The 19,663-nt window shown below is 32.5% G+C and overlaps 4 protein-coding genes and 1 long non-coding RNA gene across 7 annotated transcripts; 3 read left to right on the plus strand and 2 right to left on the minus strand.

The window, feature by feature from the left end:
• Nucleotides 1-315: 315 nt before the first annotated feature.
• Nucleotides 316-4,399, minus strand: LOC100178162 (pyridoxal kinase-like). The gene is made up of 7 exons (XM_002131095.5): nucleotides 4,251-4,399; nucleotides 3,469-3,628; nucleotides 3,043-3,126; nucleotides 2,231-2,374; nucleotides 1,910-2,047; nucleotides 1,174-1,371; nucleotides 316-743 (listed from the first exon to the last, which is right to left on the minus strand). Exons 1-7 carry the CDS (start codon nucleotides 4,332-4,334, stop codon nucleotides 625-627), a joined length of 927 nt encoding a protein of 308 aa, XP_002131131.1. The 5' UTR covers nucleotides 4,335-4,399; the 3' UTR covers nucleotides 316-624.
• A 47-nt stretch (nucleotides 4,400-4,446) lies between these two features.
• LOC113475727 lies at nucleotides 4,447-17,235 on the minus strand. Of its 3 annotated transcripts, none has more exons than XR_003397499.1 (4): nucleotides 17,060-17,235; nucleotides 16,601-16,692; nucleotides 12,680-12,810; nucleotides 4,447-4,627 (listed from the first exon to the last, which is right to left on the minus strand). It is a non-coding gene; the product is annotated as an uncharacterized LOC113475727 (long non-coding RNA). The 3 variants fall into 3 exon arrangements; XR_003397500.1 differs by lacking the exon at nucleotides 4,447-4,627 and adding an exon at nucleotides 7,537-7,788; XR_003397498.1 differs by lacking the exon at nucleotides 4,447-4,627 and having other exon boundaries at nucleotides 12,588-12,810.
• LOC113475726 lies at nucleotides 4,623-7,980 on the plus strand. The gene is made up of 4 exons (XM_026840371.1): nucleotides 4,623-5,729; nucleotides 6,370-6,489; nucleotides 7,050-7,143; nucleotides 7,732-7,980. The coding sequence occupies exons 1-4, from the start codon at nucleotides 5,651-5,653 to the stop codon at nucleotides 7,952-7,954; spliced, it is 516 nt and encodes a 171-aa protein (XP_026696172.1). The 5' UTR covers nucleotides 4,623-5,650; the 3' UTR covers nucleotides 7,955-7,980.
• On the plus strand, nucleotides 7,992-17,446 carry LOC100186039 (tyrosine-protein kinase STYK1-like). The gene is made up of 13 exons (XM_026840370.1): nucleotides 7,992-8,843; nucleotides 9,566-9,690; nucleotides 10,125-10,297; nucleotides 11,052-11,250; nucleotides 12,144-12,275; nucleotides 12,691-12,832; nucleotides 13,270-13,477; nucleotides 14,023-14,182; nucleotides 14,559-14,743; nucleotides 15,468-15,667; nucleotides 16,040-16,144; nucleotides 16,614-16,751; nucleotides 17,065-17,446. Exons 1-13 carry the CDS (start codon nucleotides 8,725-8,727, stop codon nucleotides 17,180-17,182), a joined length of 2,004 nt encoding a protein of 667 aa, XP_026696171.1. The 5' UTR covers nucleotides 7,992-8,724; the 3' UTR covers nucleotides 17,183-17,446.
• Nucleotides 17,447-17,559: 113 nt separating this feature from the next.
• Nucleotides 17,560-19,627, plus strand: LOC100175853 (mitochondrial pyruvate carrier 1-like). The gene is made up of 5 exons (XM_002131168.5): nucleotides 17,560-17,733; nucleotides 17,847-17,850; nucleotides 18,266-18,362; nucleotides 18,829-18,964; nucleotides 19,357-19,627. The coding sequence occupies exons 1-5, from the start codon at nucleotides 17,666-17,668 to the stop codon at nucleotides 19,379-19,381; spliced, it is 330 nt and encodes a 109-aa protein (XP_002131204.1). The 5' UTR covers nucleotides 17,560-17,665; the 3' UTR covers nucleotides 19,382-19,627.
• The last annotated feature ends 36 nt before the right edge of the window (nucleotides 19,628-19,663 follow it).

A 19,663-nucleotide genomic window follows, 5' to 3' on the forward strand; every position in this document is an offset into this window, starting at 1 on the left:
CTAATATATATCCCGAACTATACGCATAGATCCCAAACTATAGATATATATGCCAAACTATACTAATAAATATCCCAAACTATACTCATATATCCCAAATTATACTAATATATACCCAAAACTATACTAATATATCCCCAACTATACCTATATATCCCAAATTATACTAATATATATCCTGAACTATATTCATATATCCCAAAGTTTACTGATAAATATCCCAAACTATACTCATAATTTTCTCAAAATATACTAATATATATCCCGAACTATATTCATATATATCTCAATCTAAACCAAGACAGAAATTAATAACTTGAAAATGGAATGCATTATATTTTGAAAGAAACACTAACTTTGCATAAAATATAATTATGTTTCAAATACGATATTTAATTTGAGATGGAATTTTAGAAACGCATGATTCTATTTTTATAAAGCAATAAAACAATCACATTTAAAGTTTTCAAACAACACTTAAAAATGAAATATTTATACCAAAATTTAACGACTTTTATCACCATAAAATTGTATTTTTTATTAAATTCTACAAAGCTAATTAATTATTTTCGATGGGTTTCGACGAAAATTAACCAAAGTATTTCTAGTGTTTAGTATTCCATGTCATCTTTCCAAAGTAACAGCTTCTACGCACATTTCTGGGTTTTCAATGTCACGCTTACTTTGCACTAATCTGAGCTCCAGGTTTTTAAAGTTCGGTTTCTTCCCATCTTCTATTTCACCTATGGATATAATTCATAAATAAATTCACTAAGTTAAAGTTATTTCCATATTTAATATAGAGCCATAAGTGGTAAATATTTTTAAGCTTTATGAGAAAATGTAGTGTGACATAACATGTCAAAAACATGCATTTTCTTTACATATGTGGTAATTAATAAGCGGGCACAAGTGTATGAAACAGAACACCTGTGTTATAACAAATGTTGTTGCCCTACCAGACATCAAAAAACTTACACCTATTTAATAGGTAATCCAAATTGTCAGCCATGTAGAAAAAATCTATCACAAAGCTACATACATGGTAACTTGTAAGCAGGCACAAGGTGTATGAAACAGAATACCTGTGGTATAACGACTCTCCTTTTCCCGTGCAAGCAAGAATACACATTGATTTATTTTAAACATCTTTTTATTTATTCAAACACTAACCGTTAGCAGAGCTTAATGTCCTGACAAGAATTCTTTGCATTGTAGAAATAACTTTTTCCAGTGCTAGTTTTAGGTTATCAGGGAAACGGTGTGTCCAAGCCAAAAGCAACGCAGCGAATAGGTCACCTGACCCAACGAACGCTGCGTCAATCATTGGCATTTCAAGTTTAATTCTCTGATTTTTTGTTCCATTTGATTCTGTATAAAATTTTTATTTTTTTTTTTAAATTGTTTTTTAAAAAATTTTCAAAATTTATAAAAAAAAATCTCTCACAAAGTAATAAGCATGATAACTCGTGAGCTGGCACAAGGTGCATGAACACCTGTGTTATAATAAACGTTGTTGCCCCGCTATGCGAGAATTAATAAGTTACATTTATTCAATAAATAGGATGTCCAAATTGTCAGTCATACAGACAAAATTCACCTACGAGGTTACCTATAAGGGAACTCGTAAGCAGGTACGAGATGTAAGAAACAGAACTTTATAATATAACAACAGTTGCTACCCCGCCATGCAAGGATAAATATGTTACATTCATTAATTAAATAGGTTGTCCAAGTTGTCATACAGAAAAAATCACCTACAAAATTATATATGTAATAACTTTTAAGCGGACACGAGGTGTATGAAACAGAACACCAATGTTATAACAACTGTCGTTTTCCTGCCAGGCGAGAATAAAGAAGTTACATTCATTTATTCAATTAATAGTTTCCCAAAATTCATACTAACTTGAGTGCTTGCTGCCATATCCAATCAAAGAGGTTTTCTGCCCAAGGTCTGAACTACTTATTACAATAGTATTTGGGCCATACGTGTGCAGCTTCTCAATGCTTGCAATAGCTTCTGATTCATTTGTGATCTTAATATCTAAGAAATACAGAAAAAAATTAAATTTATACCAAAAAAGTTATAAAGTTCCCGTAGAATTTTTCAAGAAACACTATATCCAATGTGAGTGAGGTCCTGCAGTGTGGCACACAAATGTCCTAGAATTTAGGCCTATTATTCCAACATTTTTTATTATATAATATATCAAATTTTTCAACAAACCTGTTAAAATTTCCGCTTCAAATTGGTTAGGAGTTAGGATGTCAGCGATAGGTATAACTTCGTCTCTATATACCGGTAATACATCTTCTGGCACATACATTTTTCCTTCTCCTCCCCAAGTGTCTCCCATTACTGGATCACAAACTGTATGTAGGAAGATTAAATGAATGTAAATTTTTAATCCTCACGTGGTAGGGTAATGACAGTCGTTATACCATGGGTGTTTTGTTTTATACACCTCGTACCCGCTCACGAGTTACGTTTTTTTCATTTTTTTTTTTCATTTTTTTTTTCATTTTTTTTTTTATTTTTTAAAGTATGACCGAACAATGTTTTATTTTTGTGTGGTGGGGCAATGATAGTCGTTTTAATATGGGTGTTCTGTTTCATACACCTTGTACCCGCTCACGAGTTACGTTTTTTTCATTTTTTTTTTTCATTTTTTTTTCTATTTTTTAAAGTATGACCGAACAATGTTTTATTTTTGTGTGGTGGGGCAATGATAGTCGTTATAAAATGGGTGTTTTGTTTCATACACCTCGTTCCCGCTTACAAGTTACATTTTTTTTCATGTATGAATGTAAATTTTTAATCCTCTCGTGGTAGGGAATGATAGTCATTATAATATGAGTGTTCTGTTTCATACACCTCGTGCCTGCTTACAAGTTACCACGTATGTAACTTTGTGGGTGAATAGTTTTTGGATTTTTTTAAAATTTTTTCTATATACCATGCAATAGTAGCAGCATTGAGCCTTGAACCCAGTATGCTCTAGTGTCAAACAAATCCAACAATTTAGTCTTCCTACTTACCATAAATAAGCTTTGGATTAATCTGTTTTAATTCTTTAATAATTTCAACCATTTTTCGGAGCATTAATTTGTCTCGGCAGTAACCTATAAAAAAAAATTTAAGTTATCTTTTTTTATTAAGTATATCTACAAGTTTAAAACAGTTTTTGGGAATAGTTTTTGAAAAAGAATGTATAAAAAATTTCAAATTCACAGTTTTCTTTTTGTAAATAGAAAATAAATTTTTTTTTTAAGTAAGAATACATGACATCTTAAAAAACAATTAAAAAATAAAGTATATAAATATTAACATCTATTTATAAATTCACAAAATTTGTATATGTATACGCATATAAGAATTTGGGGTCATGGGCCAACTTTGGCCTAAACTCCAGGTCCCTTGATGCGTCACTATAGGACCTCACCTATACAGAACATATTCCTTACCTGTTAACACGTAATCATATCGAATACACTCATTTAGTTTTAATGTCTCGTATAACTCTTCTAATTCATTGCATTTAAGAACTTGGCCCTTCCAGTGGGGGTAACCAGTATGATTTGAAAATTGTACAGAATTAATACAGTCGACCTCAAACCCAAGAAGCTAAAAGTAAAAAAAAAAAATTTTGTTGCTTCTGCTACCAGGCATAATGTAAATATCCTTTAGCTGCTAATCTGTTATAAATTGTACTGTATTTTTGTTTTTTCTCTGGCAAAGTCTGCCATTCGGGAAGATTTTATTCGGAAATAGCAGAAAAAAATGTGGAAAAAAATGTATTTTTTTATAACAGAATTATATAATAGATTATAATTGTAATTGTTATAGTTAGGATATAGAAAATCATTACGACATGGATGTTCTGTTTCATACACCTCGTGTCAGCTTACAAGTGACCATGTATGTAACTTTGTAGGTGATTTTTTACTTTTTATGTATAGCTGATAATTTGGACAACCCATAAGGGCTACTGGATTGGAGCAATTGTCGTTCGGTGTCTTGCCCAAGGACACACACTTACAACACACACCCAAAACTTCTATAAAATAAAGCTACAGAATAGACAGTGGTCAATTAAAATAAAGAAAATTGGGGCGAAAGCCATTTAAATTGTTAAATGACAAAATTTTTCAATTCTACAGTCTATAATATTAACTTTTTCTTTTTTATTCATTTTTAATATTTTATTTTTACATGTTATATTTTGATCTGGCAACACTGTACAAACCTGGAGTGGAAACACTGCTGATCTGTTGCCTACATATCCTCGCACCACATGGCTCTGTATTGATAAAACCCTACAAGTTTCCATTTAAAACAACCTAACTATCTGGAATGTGGATTTGGTTAGTAGTGCAACCAATTCAAGGTTATTATTTTGTTAACACTTTGTAAAACGCTGTTAAAAATAATGAAATAACAGTCAAATATAATTTGACTTATTAAAACACCTTTTAAAAGTGCTGCAACCAATTTAATGTTATTGTTTTGTGCCATTTTTGTAAAACTACCTGACAAAAATACTGATAGTTAAATACAAAAACAGCTGTAAAAAGTGGTGTAACCAATTCAAGGTTATTGCTTTGCGCCATTTTGCAAAAGTACCTGTCAAAAATACGGAAGTGTCAGTCAAATACAACATAAAAAACATCTGTAAAAAGTGGTGCAATCAACTCAAAAGTTATTGTTTTGTTGATACCCTGTAAAATTAGTTGTCAAAAAAACCAAAGTGTCAGTCAAATACAACCTAACTTTTTAAACACCTGTAAAAAATAAAAACAAGTTTAATTTAATTAAACAAAATCCAACTATAAAATTAAAAATAAAAATAACATGCAAAAAAAAAATTTAAATACAAGCTACCTAATATGCAGTAAAGTAATTATAATATGACAATAAAATGTAAATTATCTTTAAAAAGCGTGAGGCAGGCAACACAATCAAAATAACTTTTGTTGAGTCATATAATGCATGTGTAATGGGCTGTAGCCAGAAATACTGCAAGTAATTTTAGACCAGACAGTATACACAGTTTCAATAAAAACAGCGTCATTTTATTATAAGAAACATAAAATTTAAATAGTTTAAGTAAGAATACACAAAATGCTACGAAAATGCAGAAAATTGTAAGACTAATAATGCATAGTTTTCGCCGAAATTATATTTTTGGTAAACTATTAGTTGGACTTAATTTCTGTTTTGTGCGTTTTAGTAACACTTGTATTCTGTAATAATGCAACGAGAATCGTCCAACAATATGAGCGCTAGATCAGGGCCAGATTTACAGAAGAGTATCATAGTAGGGTGGGGTACGATTTCATTTTTTTTTATCGTCCCATTTGGTAGTAAACAATGAATAATTACAGAATTATAAAACCGTTGCCCTGCTACTATAAAAAAGCATTGGTAATTGATAAAAACCTGATCAGAAATGAGGAACTTAGGTGCTAACAGTGTCCATCTTACCACAGGAATATATATTAACAGAGAGTGAACTACTAGACAGGGTAAAAAACATCACACACAAATTTATCATAAAAAATGTAACAAATAATGTTACCATGTAGCTGTATAGGATTTAGGTCCTAACGGTATCCATTTTACCCCACAGTACTATAAGTTAAAACAATGATAAGTTTTTACTATATGGTGTTTGTACAAGTTGTTGTGTTGGTTTATTCTCGACAAATGAGACTTTGCAGAGAAGGTAAATATGTTATGTCTATGGCTGCCACTCTCATGCTCACAGTCGAGTTGCTAAAGCAATTGCAGTGTGTGGATGAGCTGACATAAATTTACGTTGGTTTGGTCATTTATATTCTTGTGGGTGGGAACTTAACTTATAATCAACAATTGAGATTATCAAATATATATATACCTAGTCAAAAATATAACATGCTGCAGTCACTTCAGTGGGACTTGAACTACATACTCTCAAACTCTCTGGCAAAAAATCTAAAACATATTTATAATTATATATTATTATAATTACATTTGTCTGTCTAGTAAAAGTTGTAACAGTTTAAGCAGATAATATATTAGATTTTATATGTAATGTAATATATTATCTAATTATATGCAGAATATTATCATAACTATATATAGTAGGGTGGGGGAAGATGAGACACTTTTTTATTCTATTTTTTCGCCCTATTTGGTAGCAAACAAAGAACATTCAAAGAATTATAAAACCGTATCCTCATGACTCCCATAGACAGCTGTTATTTGTTTAAATTACGATTAGGAAATTTGGATATTACTCGCTTAAGGTGTCCCAACTTACCCCACAGTATCATATTATCATAAATATGCCTGGTACTAACAGAACATTATAATTGCATTAACAGGACGCGAACTACTGGACAGTGTAACAGTAAGAAACATCACACACAAATTTATCATCAAAAACGATACAAATAATCTGACAATGTTACTGCAAATAAAATGGCAAGTTAACAATACACAAGGTAATTTTTATTTTATGGAAAAAGTTAAAATTTATAAAAAAAAGTTTAAATTTATGCAAAAAAAATTAAAAAAATAAAAAATAGATCTATTGACATTTAATTTTTATGCCTATAAAAGTTTTATTCTATTCTTTGTGGGTGAGGTCCTATAGCATGACTTGCGATGGGACTTAAGATTTAGACCAAATTTGGCCCAGTTACCGACCAAAATTAGTATAAAAACTCTTTAAAGTTTAAGCCTTAGGGGGGGTTAGTAGCTTTATGTTTAAGGCAGTATTTAACTTTTTTTGCTCGTGAACTTTTTTAATCTTTTTCCACCACCCTTACGATTAATAGTAATATATATATGGTACTCGCTAAAATTAGTACACCATTAGCAACCCCGGGGGGTTTATTATGCGCAAACCAGTTTTTGGGAGATCAGTCAGTGTGGGCCAGGGTTAGCATATTACTTTAAATTAAAAACCTATATATTTTGCCAATTAAAAAACCACGCAGAATGAGTAGCTAACAAAATAAAGTTTCTGTAACATATTTAAAAATATTATATCATTTTACAGATGTTTCTTTTGAAGGATTCATTATCCGTTTAACTGAAAATTATCAGTTTAATGAATATGATAAAACTTTGCAGCCCATACAATGCACTCAGAGGTGATTATATAGTAGGGTAGGGGAATATGGGACACCTTTAGCACATAATATCCGATTATTCTGATCATGTTCTGATCATGGGAAGATTGGGCACCTTTTCATTCTATTTTCCCGTCCCATTTGGTAGTAAACAAAGAACATTCAAAGAATTATAAACCCGTATCTTCACGACTCCCATGTGTTAATTGTTTTAAACACGATCAGGATATTTGGATATTATATGCTAAAGGTGTCCCAACCCCCCCCCCCACAGTATTATATATAAGTTATTTATTAAAACAAAAAGAAACAGTTACTTACTACAAATGTAAAATCTACTTAAATAAAAGACTGGCGATGCCATTTAGGCAAAATATACATATATTACATATCTGGTATTTCATACAGTTTTCTGGTCTTAATTTTGTCTATTACATATTTCATAGCACCAGATCCTAACTGTATTATACAAACAACGTTCTACTATATGAGCACCAGATCAGGGCACGATTCACGGAACTTATTACATTTGTAACTGTGAACTTTAGCGCCAGATCGTGACTGTATTTCTTTACACAAGAATCGTAAGAAAAAACTTTTTTCTTTCAGTGAAATAATCAATCAAAAGATGGGACATGGCTCAGATTTCTGTTACAACTTTACATCCTGTGTGAAAACATGGGAAAATGAGAGTTGCATATGCCCGGATACATGCGATAACACTACAGTGAAATGTAGAGGCATTTTGGACTACTGGATACCCATTTTGGGATATATTGCTATACCTGCAGTAGGTCTTAATTGTATTTTATTCTATGTGGGTGAGGTCTAGGGATGCACATTACAGAATAATTAGGTATTCTAGGATATCGTTTCCTTTGAAAGTCCCACAAACACAAAAATATTTTTTTCAAAATTATTGGGTTTTAAATATTGTTAATATAGTTTATGAGATGACGTGTGATTGCGTCATTAAACAACATTCTTATGTATTCGAAATTCTGTAATGTGCATCTCTAGTGAGGTCCTTGTCAAGGACCTGTGATTTAGGTTACTACGTTTTAGTTAAAAATTTAGCAGTATGTTTTATTTCGTTCTATATGGGTGAGGTCCTTGTAGAGAACCTAGGATTTTAACTCTACATTTTAATTACAAACTTAATAGAACGTTTTGAATCTGTTCTATGTGGGTGAGGTCCTTGTCAAGAACCTGGGACTTAGACCAGAATTTCCTAATTACGAGCATTGTAAATACATTAAACAACGCTTTAATGCCTTTAAATTAAAAGGTATATTGACCAAATATTACATATTCATTCTATTCTATATAGGTGAGGTTCTTGTTGAGAACCTAGGATTTTTACCACCAATGACATAATTAAATGTTATATACATATATATATATATGTATATATGTATATATATATATATATATATGTATATTTACCATTTAAATGGCTTAAAATGTAATTCAATTATAAACGGCAGTGGTGATCATACTCGTATAATTAAACTGGAAATTATAATTACAGCTTATAAAATACATATATGATTTACAATTTATAATTAGTAATGCAAATTACATTAAGGACTTTATTACTAAATGAAGCATTTGTTGTTTAATGCCATGAGATTGTTGTATTATTTGCAGAATACTACTGTTTTGCATTTCCCAGTTGAATTTCGGAAAATATACTCATTTAATATCTATCCATTTTTAAGGTGGGATATGTATGGCACTGTGGGGGAAGATGGGACATCTTTAGCACATAATATTCAACTATTCTGATCGTGTTTTAAACAATTAACAACAGACTATGGAAGCTGTGAGAGTACAGTTTTATAATTATTTGAATGTTCTTTGTTTACTACCAAATGGGACGAGGAAATAGAACGAAAAGGTGTCCCATCTTCCCCCACTTTAGTATACAATTATGAATTAAGTGCAAATGCTACCAGTGATTTTTTTCTATATGGATGAGAATCCATAGTAATGCAATAATACACGGTCATAGATTTTGGGCCAGAGTTAGCCCAATGCCCCTTAATTTACTGTATTATAAAAATTTACATATATATATATAAAAAACACCCACAAAGTTACATACATGGTAACTTGTAAGCTGGCACGAGGTGTATGAAACAGAACATCCGTGTTATAAAGACTGTCGTTGCCTGCCATGCAGGAATATAATAAGAAATATATATTCAACAGTAGCATATCAGATTTAAAACATCAAACGTAGCAAAAAATATACCTTTTACCCACAAAAAATATACATTTACACAAAAAAAATCATTTTTTAAAAATTATTACCAAATGTACCAAAAAAATACAGCTTTTAACCAACAAAGAATACACCTTTACACAAAAAGTTCCACATTTTTTAAATTATTAACAATTGTACCAAAAATCCAGCTTTTAACTTAAACAATTATCACAGAAATACAGTTGGAATATCAGCAACTGATTCCAATCATATAGTAGAAAAAATTGATTGCCCAAAATTGGTGAAAAAACAGTTTGGTGTGTCAACCTACACCGCTACTGAAACGTGCTGTTACGCGAGTAAGTTAGCATTAAAAATATTGTTTTTTGTTTAAATAAGTAATTCTAAGTAATATAGTAGGGTGGGGAAAGATGAGACACTTTTAGCACATAAAATCAACGGTTTATGGGAGTCATAAGAACACGACGTTATAATTCTTTGAATATTATGTATATTCCAAAATGTATATTCTATTTCAAGTTATATTTATATATCATATTACTTCGATGGGGGAAGATGGGCCACCTTTAGCACATAATATCCAAATATCCTGATCATGTTTTAAACAATTAACAACGGTGTATGGGAGTTGTGAGGATACGGTTTATAATTCTTTGAATGTTCTTTGTTTACTACCAAATGGGACAGGAAAATAGAATAAAAGGTGTCCCATCTTCCCCCACATATAAATTTTTGGAGTAACAGTCTTAGTTTAATATATCTATGTTTGCAGACTTTACAAGTACTTGGCCAAGAGAAATAAAAACAGGAGATTCAAGATTTGATTACCAGCACAACAGTATTAACCTAACTATATCATGGCTGCCACCTATTACTAAAGGATTCGAATACTTTTATACCCGGATTATGGCACGAAATTTGCTACAAAAAGTGGCAAAACTAACTGTAAGGGGGGTATTTAGGGATAAAGGGGGTGGACCCCGTTTTGGGTGAAAAATGCATAAAATAACTATGATTCATTGCACTGTAAATAATAATATATTATGTTTCGAAAAAATATAACTTGACAGTGAGCATGAGGTGTATGAATAGACCATATGTGCCTGGTGTATAATAAAATACTCATGTTATAACTTGACAGTGAGCATGGGGTGTATGAATACACCATGTGTGTCTGGTGTATATGAAGACACCCATGTTATAACTTGACAGTGAGCATGAGGTGTATGAATACACCATGTGTGTCTCGTGTATAAGAAGACACTCATGTTATAACTCAACAGTGAGCATGAGGTGTATGAATACCCCATGTGTGTCTGGTGTATAAGAAGACGCTTATGTTATAACTCAACAGTGAACATGGGGTGTATGAATATTAAATATAACATGCGTTACGGTGTATATGAAGACAACCAATTTATAACTCGACAGTGAGCATGAGTTATATAAATAAGTGTGGGTAAAAATAATGTGTTTAAAATATAATTTGAATGTGACATATGTTTCAGTTAGGTCCAAAATCCCCTAATGTAACATTACCCCTGTACGTTTTCTATGTTATTTTTTATTGTAAAATCAATGTTTTTTTTTGAGGCTATATATATATATATATATATAATGTTCTTTTAGGCCTATACTTTTCCAATTTTTTCCACCATAAAATCAATTAACATTCTCATATTTTTATATTTACTTTCAGCCATACACGGAAGAAGTAAACACAGAAAACATAACAAACCAAACAAGTTGTGTCAATTCAAGCAGTGTTTACCAAACTACAGCATATTTACTCGAGCCAGGGGAAATATACACTATTTTTATACAAGCAATTTACCCGGTCAACACTGAAACATATACACACACTATTAGTAGGGCAACACTAGATTTTACAGCACCAGGTTGGTCATGTTTAAGTGCAATTATTAACTAGTGTTGTACGAATACACAGTGTATAAAAATACCCAATTTAGATTAGAAATTTTACAGTAAGCATGAGGTGTATGAATACACAATGTGTTTCTGGTGTATAAGAAGACACCCATGTTATAACCGGACAGTGAGCATGAGGTGTATGAATACACCATGTGTGTCTGGTGTATAAGAAGACACCCATGTTATAACCGGACAGTGAGCACGAAGTGTATGAATACACCATGTGTGTCTGGTGTATAAGAATACGCCCATGTTACAACTCGACAGTGAGCATGAGATGTATGAATACACCATGTGTGTCTGATGTATAAGAATACGCCTATGTTATAACTTGACAGTGAGCATGAGGTGTATGAATACACCATGTGTGTCTGATGTATAAGAAGACACCCATGTTAGAACTTGACAGTGAGCATGAGGTGTATGAATACACCATGTGTGTCTGATGTATAAGAATACGCCCATGTTATAACTTGACAGTGAGCATGAGGTGTATGAATACACCATGTGTGTCTGGTGTATAAGAAGACACCCATGTTATAACTTGACAGTGAGCATGAGGTGTATGAATACACCATGTGTGTCTGATGTATAAGAATACGCCCATGTTATAACTTGACAGTGAGCATGAGGTGTATGAATACACCATGTGTGTCTGATGTATAAGAAGACACCCATGTTATAACTTGACAGTGAGCATGAGGTGTATGAATACACCATGTGTGTCTGATGTATAAGAATACGCCCATGTTATAACTAGACAGTAAGCATGAGGTGTATGAATACACCATGTGTGTCTGGTGTATAAGAAGCCACCCATGTTCTAACACTCAATAACCTTTACATTACACCAAAACAGAGCTGAATTTATGCGAGGACAAATACTGTGACAAGCGTGCCAACTGTTCATCTACAAATATAACACAATCAATAATCCCAAAATGTGTTTGCTGGACTGGTTACTATGGCAATGGAATAAATTACAAAATAGGTGATTTATGACTTTTTGTATTTAAATTTGCAATACCATAATTTTTTGGATTGAATTACTTATCGTTCAATAAATAAGTAAGAATAGCTGATAAGAAGAATAAAAAAAGTTACTCATAAAAAATCAAAAAGCATATAGTAGAGTGGGGAAAGATGGGACACCTTTTCGTTCAATTTTCTTGCCCTTTTGGTAGTAAACAAAGAACACTCCAGGAATTATGAAACTGTATTCCTATGACTTGCATAGACCGTTGTTAATTGTATAAAACACGATCAAGATATTTAGATAATATGTTTTAAAGGTGCCCAATCTTTGCCCACCCTACTATATAACTTAAAAAATTTTCTATTAGTTTCTGTTAAAAAAAGTATTTCAATTTTTATTCTAATTTTTTGTTACCCTACTTGCATTTTAGATCCTATTGGTGACGGTTGTACTGAATTAAACGCGTGTGGTCCTTTATACAACCCGTGTGTATTGGAAGGTATATGTGAAGATTATGAACCACCATCTGTTTCTGCTGGTTGTTCATGCCCTGATAATTATATAGGGAACGGGTAAGTAATGTATGTTAAATAAAAAGGATATAAAAAGCTCAGTTTTTATTTTTTTGGCAAAAAAAACGCGTTTTTTAACATTTATTTTTTTGTCAAATCTTGGTTGGCATTGCTAAAACACGCATTTTTTCACGTTTTCTTTTGTAAAATCTGGGGTGACATTGCTAAAATATGATTTTTTATGTCTTTTTCTGCAAAAAAATTGAGGTGACATTGCTAAAACACATATTTTTTATATATTTTTTTGGCAAAATCTAGGGTGATTTAAAAAAAGCAATCAGACGAAAAGTTAGATAAGTATGTGCTACCTTTAAAGCGACACCAGGTGTGTGAAACAGAACACCTACTATTTAACGACTCTAATTTCCCTGCCATGTGAGGATAAATAAGTTACACTCATTCTATAGTTTTAATTTAAATGAACTAACCATTTACAGATACATAAACGGCACCGGTTGCACAGCAAGACATATTCTTGCACTACAAATTACAGCGCCCGTTATTGTGGTATTTATAACTATAGCAACCGTGGCTTGGTTGAAAATTCGGAAAATTTGGAAACAAAAAATGGATGAAAAATGGTCACAATTTGTGGCAAATGAAGAGGAAGGAATTACTATGAGGACGATGAGACAACTTGAAAATGTAGGAAAAAAGATTATGTAACAAAAATTGAAAGAAAAAATTATCAACTACAAATTTATACAGTATGGTGGGGAAGATGGGATACCTTTTCATTCTATTTTTTCATTCCATTTGGTAGTAAACAAACAACATTTATTTAAAGAATTGTAAAATTGTATTCTTACGACTCCCATAGACCGTTGTTAATTGTTTATAACTCCATCACGTTATTTGGATATTATGTGCTAAAGGTGTCCCGTTTTCCCTCACCCTACTATATATATGTGTGTGTGCTAAGTGTGTATAAGGTAAATGAAACAGAACAAAATATGCACAAAACAAACAAGCTATGAATTACAAAAAAACTTGTAACAGTCGTAAGCGGACACAAGGTGTATGAAACAGAAAACCAGTGTATAACGACTGTTGTTTCCCTGCTATGCAAGGATAAATAAGTAACATTCATTCATTCAACTTGAAATTACTTTAACAATATCAACTTATTTGAAAACTTAATCAATTAAAGATATTAATATTTTACCCAAGTGTTTAAAATGTTGTTGTAGGAAGCTCTGCCAACATTTGAGCAGAAATGGGAACTGGACCGCGAACTACTAAATATTGGAGATATTTTGGGGCGTGGGAATTTTGGATTGGTTCACAAAGCTACATACAATATGGGGAATAACTCAAATGGAACAGAAGTTGCTGTTAAGATGTTACAAGGTTGGTTTACACACCTCATGCTCACTGTCAATTGTCAAACTATAACATGAGAAATGGGTGTTGTCTTATATACCAGACTCATATTAAGTATTCATACACCACATGCTCACTGTTGAGTTATAACATGGGTGGCTTCTTATACACCAGACACACATGGTGTATTCATACACCTCATGCTCACTGTTGAGTTATAACATGAGTGTCTTCATATACATCAAACACATAGACACAATGCATTTACACTGGCAAAATATAACATGGGGTCTTCCTATACACCATAGACACATTACACACATATATACCTATACAGCAGGCTATACACCTCATGCTCACTGTCAAACTATGACCCATACCAATACACCATACTATAACACAGAAACAGCTGGGACAAGCGAGAATCTAACTGAATTTCTTTCCGAGATACACTTTATGTTAAATATTGGAAGACATCCAAATATTCTAAGCATTATTGGATGCTGTACAACCAGTAAACCAGTATTAATGGTAACTGAACTACTCAAGTATGGAGACTTACTACAGTTTTTGCTATCTTCAAGAGAGGTAGGATAGTCAAACTCTTGAAGCATCATATATTATAGTAGGGTGGGGTGGATGGGACACCTTTTTATTGTATTTTCTTGTCCCATTTGGTAGTAAACAAAGAACATTCAAAGAATTATATAACCATATCCTTACCACTCTAAAAGAGCTATGTTGATTGTTTAAAATACGATTAGTATATTTGGATATTATGGGTAAAGGTGTCCTATCTCCCCCCATCCTACTATCTATAAGGGTTATAAATTAAGTCATATTAGTAGTGGTTTAAGAACACAGGCAGTGGCACCGCTAGGGGGGTTCAGGTTATCGTCAATCCACCCTTTTAACCAAAAAAAATATTAATTTAAAAAAAAAAATTTTTTAATGTTTTTGAGAATTTTTTGATTAAACCCCCCTCCCCCCTTGTTTTTTTTCTGACTGCGCCACTGAACACAAGGTATTGGTTGGAAATGGGAAGCTTGATGCTGCTACCATTGTGTGTTTTTGCACTATGCATATTTGTATGCAAATCAAAATAAATACCATTATGTGGGTCTGTGTGCCTATGCATCTCAAAATAATTAACGACAATTGCTCCAATTCAGTGGTCCCTTATATTTTTCCAAATTATCAGCCATGAACAAAATGTGGGCACATAAGTTACACTCATTCATTCAAAAATGTTTTGTGCCTATAATAAAAAAAAATACTTTATCATATTAATACCCAACTTTTTTATCGCCAGCCAAACAAAATCACAGAGAACAGCATATACAACATGACCACACAAAAGCTATACCACATGGCACACCATGTTTCTCTAGGCATGCAATACCTTGAAAAAAACAGGATAATTCATGGAGACTTGGCAGCAAGGAATATTTTAGTTGGGGAAAACTTAGTTTGCAAAATATCGGACTTCGGACTCGCTAATGATGTTTATAGGTATTGAGTAAATTATACATTTTTATTTTTATTTTTTGATATGGGTGAGGTCCTATAAAAAGACATGACATGGGACAGGGGATTTAAGCCAGAGTTAGCTTATTAGACCCAAGCTTTAATTTAATACTGTTTTAGTATTAACAGTGTAGAGATTGACATATTTGAGCTCATTTGAGAAGATTTTACATATTTTCTATTTATTCTATATCAGATTATACAATTATATAATTTTTTATATGCCCATACATATTAAACAAATTATACAATAGGCAAATCCTGGCCAAAATTTTAGAATTCATAACGACGCTATGGGACCTTACCCACATAAAATAGAATAGAAATTTATGGGACTTACACACATTACATTTATAGGTATGGAGTAATAAAAGACAGACGAGAAAAATGTCTTCCATTTAGATGGGTAAGCCCTGAACGAATGAAAGCTGGAGAAGTCCCTATTACACCTCGTAGCGACGTGTAAGTGAATGAATGTAACTTACTTTATCCTCGCATGCATTTAAAAAAGAGAGCCATTGTTATAGCATAGTGTTTGTTTCTACATCTTGTGCCTGTTTAAGAGTAACCACGTATGTGACTTTGTGGATGATTGTTTTTTTGTACGGCAGACAATTTAGACAACCCATTAGTGACCACTGGATTGGAAAAATTGCCGTTAAGTGTCTTGCCCAAGGACACATACGCCCACAATGGTAGCAGCGACGAGCCTTGAACCTATTACCCCTAGGTTATAGGTGCTCTATCCTCAAGACCCACTAGGTTGAAACAAGTTTCATTAAATGTCATGAATGAATGGAACTTACTTTATCCTCGCGTGGTTGGAAAACGACAGTCATTATAACACAGGTTTTCATACACCTCGTGCCCGCTTACGAGTTACCACATATGTTACTTTGTGGATGAATATTTTATTACCTTTTTGTCTCAGATGGTCGTTTGGAAATCTTCTTTATGAGATGGTTACTCTTGGTTGCTCCCCGCATCCAGGAGTTGATCCGGAGGACCTTCTGAAGAAGTTGGAAGACGGTTATAGGATGGAGAAACCCAAATCATGCAGTGATAAAATGTACGAAATAAAAAAAATTTTTTAGACAATAACTTATTACTTAACAATATAAAAATAGACTGGGCTACACTAGTGAAGAATTCTACAGTACCTTACAGATTAGGCTGGTGGAAAGTGTTAGAGGTTGGTGGTTAAGGGTTATTTATTGGGGTTAGCAGATAACGTAGGGGAAGAATTCTGTACTAGAGCCAAAATTTAAAACAATTTAAAAAATAAAAAAATACAATAACATTTTATTGTTCAATACAGGCATGATTTTTATAGAACTATTACATATTATCAAATTTACCCTTTATATTAAAACATACTTTAGGTATTCCTTAATGCAACGATGTTGGCTTTGGGAACCGTACTGTAGACCCTCATTTGATAAGATCGAGCACGAGTTACGCGTTCTGTCCACATCTGACGCCATTGTAGAGAACGTATGACTTGAAAACGACGATAAATAACCCTATACCTATGTCTTGTTGTGTTTCTGATTACATTTGACCTGAATAGGCAGTTAATAGGTAAACAAAGCCGCAAACAGGCTTAAACTGCAGCCTATGATAACAGACTGCGGTTATCTCCAATCTTGAAGAGATATCGCCATGTGTTGCCCTTTTTTCGTAAAAAATAGGAGAGAACTATGGACTCTGCCTTCGAAAAAACAATAAAACAGCATACATATTAACTTAATAAACCATGCAAAATATAAAGTTTGTGTGTAAAGTGCATAAAACACCTAGAAAACACCAAAAAAGTGTCGTTGCTAAATATTAAATACTTTAAACTCTACCGATTATCTGATCTAAAGGGAAAAACCCGTAGCCGTGGAAAATTGTTTTCTTTTTGCCCAAAGTGTTTTTAGTTAATTTTTCAGTTCATAGTAGCTTAATTTATATTAAATTTCGCGTAAGATACCGCCAGTAATGTCCCGCCATGCCCGCAAATTTTTTGAACATGTAAAAAGCAAAGAATTTCGCCAGTATTTAATGAGGTATGTAATGCAATATTACTTATATGTGTTTTTGAAATGGTCACTTATTTATCCTTCATTCTAATTCAAGTCTTTATTTTTCATGTCCCATTTTCGCCGCATGAAATAAACAGCACTGTAAGTAAATTAATATGAAATTTAAAGATATTTTTGCTACTAAATGCCTAATGCTATATTCTGTAATGTAATTATTGAAATAGACTACATAATACTATTTCAATTACAATAAAAATGACACCAATTGTCACAGTATTTAGGTATACAAAGTTAATTACTGCTAAAACTTACTATTACCGGTACAAGTGAAGAATCCCCCCCACCTTATTTGCCAACCACTAACCCCTATAACCACTAACCCCTTAACCATCAACCCCTAAAACCACCAACCTCTAACACTTCCCATCAGCTATATTCTGTAACCCCCTAACCAAACACTTTCCACCAGCTTATTCTGCTATGTACTGGAGGATTCTTCACTATTGCCCTAATTACCTGCAAATTTATTTGTAACCCACTAAAAAAACATTTTTAGCATTTCTGGGGACCTGTAGCTAACTGGGGTATACCCATAGCTGCAATGGCAGATATGAAAAAAGATCCAGATATTATAAGTCCTCGTATGACTGCAGGTAATATAGGAAGTATTTTATGCTTGATTTGTTAAATATTCTTACATTAGGTCTTTGAGCCTAATGTTATAGAATAAACCTGTATTTAAAATGTATGGACACATTGAGACTTGTGTTATGTAGCCCTCCCTGCAGAGCGTGGCAGGTTCACGCGCGATTTTGTTTACACTCTATGATTACTCCGATGCACACCAATTAATTAAACAATGAACCAAATTTGTATCAAATTAAGTGGGATTCAAAAAACAACATTCTTTATAACACGAGTGTTCATACACTTCATGCCAGCTTACTAGTTATCATTTACCATGTATGTTACTTTGTGGGTGATTAATAGTATTCCTATGAGCAACTAGCTTGTTTGTTTTCTTGAACGAAAAACCTTTTTCTTAAACGAATAAATCAGTTAGAAGACAAATTGGTTCAGGGCGAATATCATTACACTAATTATTGTTTTCGGTTCCAGCATTGTGTGTTTATTCTGCTTTGTTTATGAGATTTGCGTGGATGGTACAACCAAGAAATCATCTTTTGTTTGCTTGTCATATCACCAATGAGACTTGCCAGTTAATTCAACTGGGCCGATATTTTACTCTATCTGGGTACGTTAACGCTTAAATATAAGCTGTTTTGTGTCGAATTTGTAATACAAGTAATGTCGAAATTTACTGAATGAGTGTAAATTATTTATCCTCGGCGTGGGAAAGGACAGTCGTTATAACATGGGTGTTCTGTTTCATACACTTTGGAAACAATATGAATGGATGTAAGTAAACTTATTTATCGCTGTGTGGTGGGGCATTGACAGTCGTTATAACATGGGTGTTCTATTGCATACACCTCGTGCCTGCTTACAAGTTACCACATGTCCACATATATAGTTTTGTAGTTTATTATACTTTTTATGTCCTAAAAGGATCATTTAAAAGTGATTTAAAATGTTATTAACTGCTGTAATAAAATTTTGTTAATTGTAATTTTTTACTCTTTTTAGGGTTACAAAAAAAGATGCAGCATGATATCCATTATTCCATGACGTTCTTTGTGAACTATATTTTCTCGTCACACCATAATTTAATGCCGTTACATTTTCTTTCTATATTTAGGGTGAAAAATAGTTATTTAAAATGGTCGACATTTTGCTTAATACAAGATTGTTTAAAAATGTTTAAAATTTTGTGTATTTGCAAAAGATCTTCTAGAGAATTGTTATGGTCTTATTTATTTTTCATTGGTACCTAAATACACTTGCAAGTTGCAATGAATGTTGTTATAAAAACTTTTAAGAGTTTAGTTTACAT

The sequence above is a fragment of the Ciona intestinalis genome, unplaced genomic scaffold (genome assembly GCF_000224145.3).
Source record: "Ciona intestinalis unplaced genomic scaffold, KH HT001226.1, whole genome shotgun sequence".
In the NCBI taxonomy this organism is placed as follows: domain Eukaryota; kingdom Metazoa; phylum Chordata; class Ascidiacea; order Phlebobranchia; family Cionidae; genus Ciona; species Ciona intestinalis.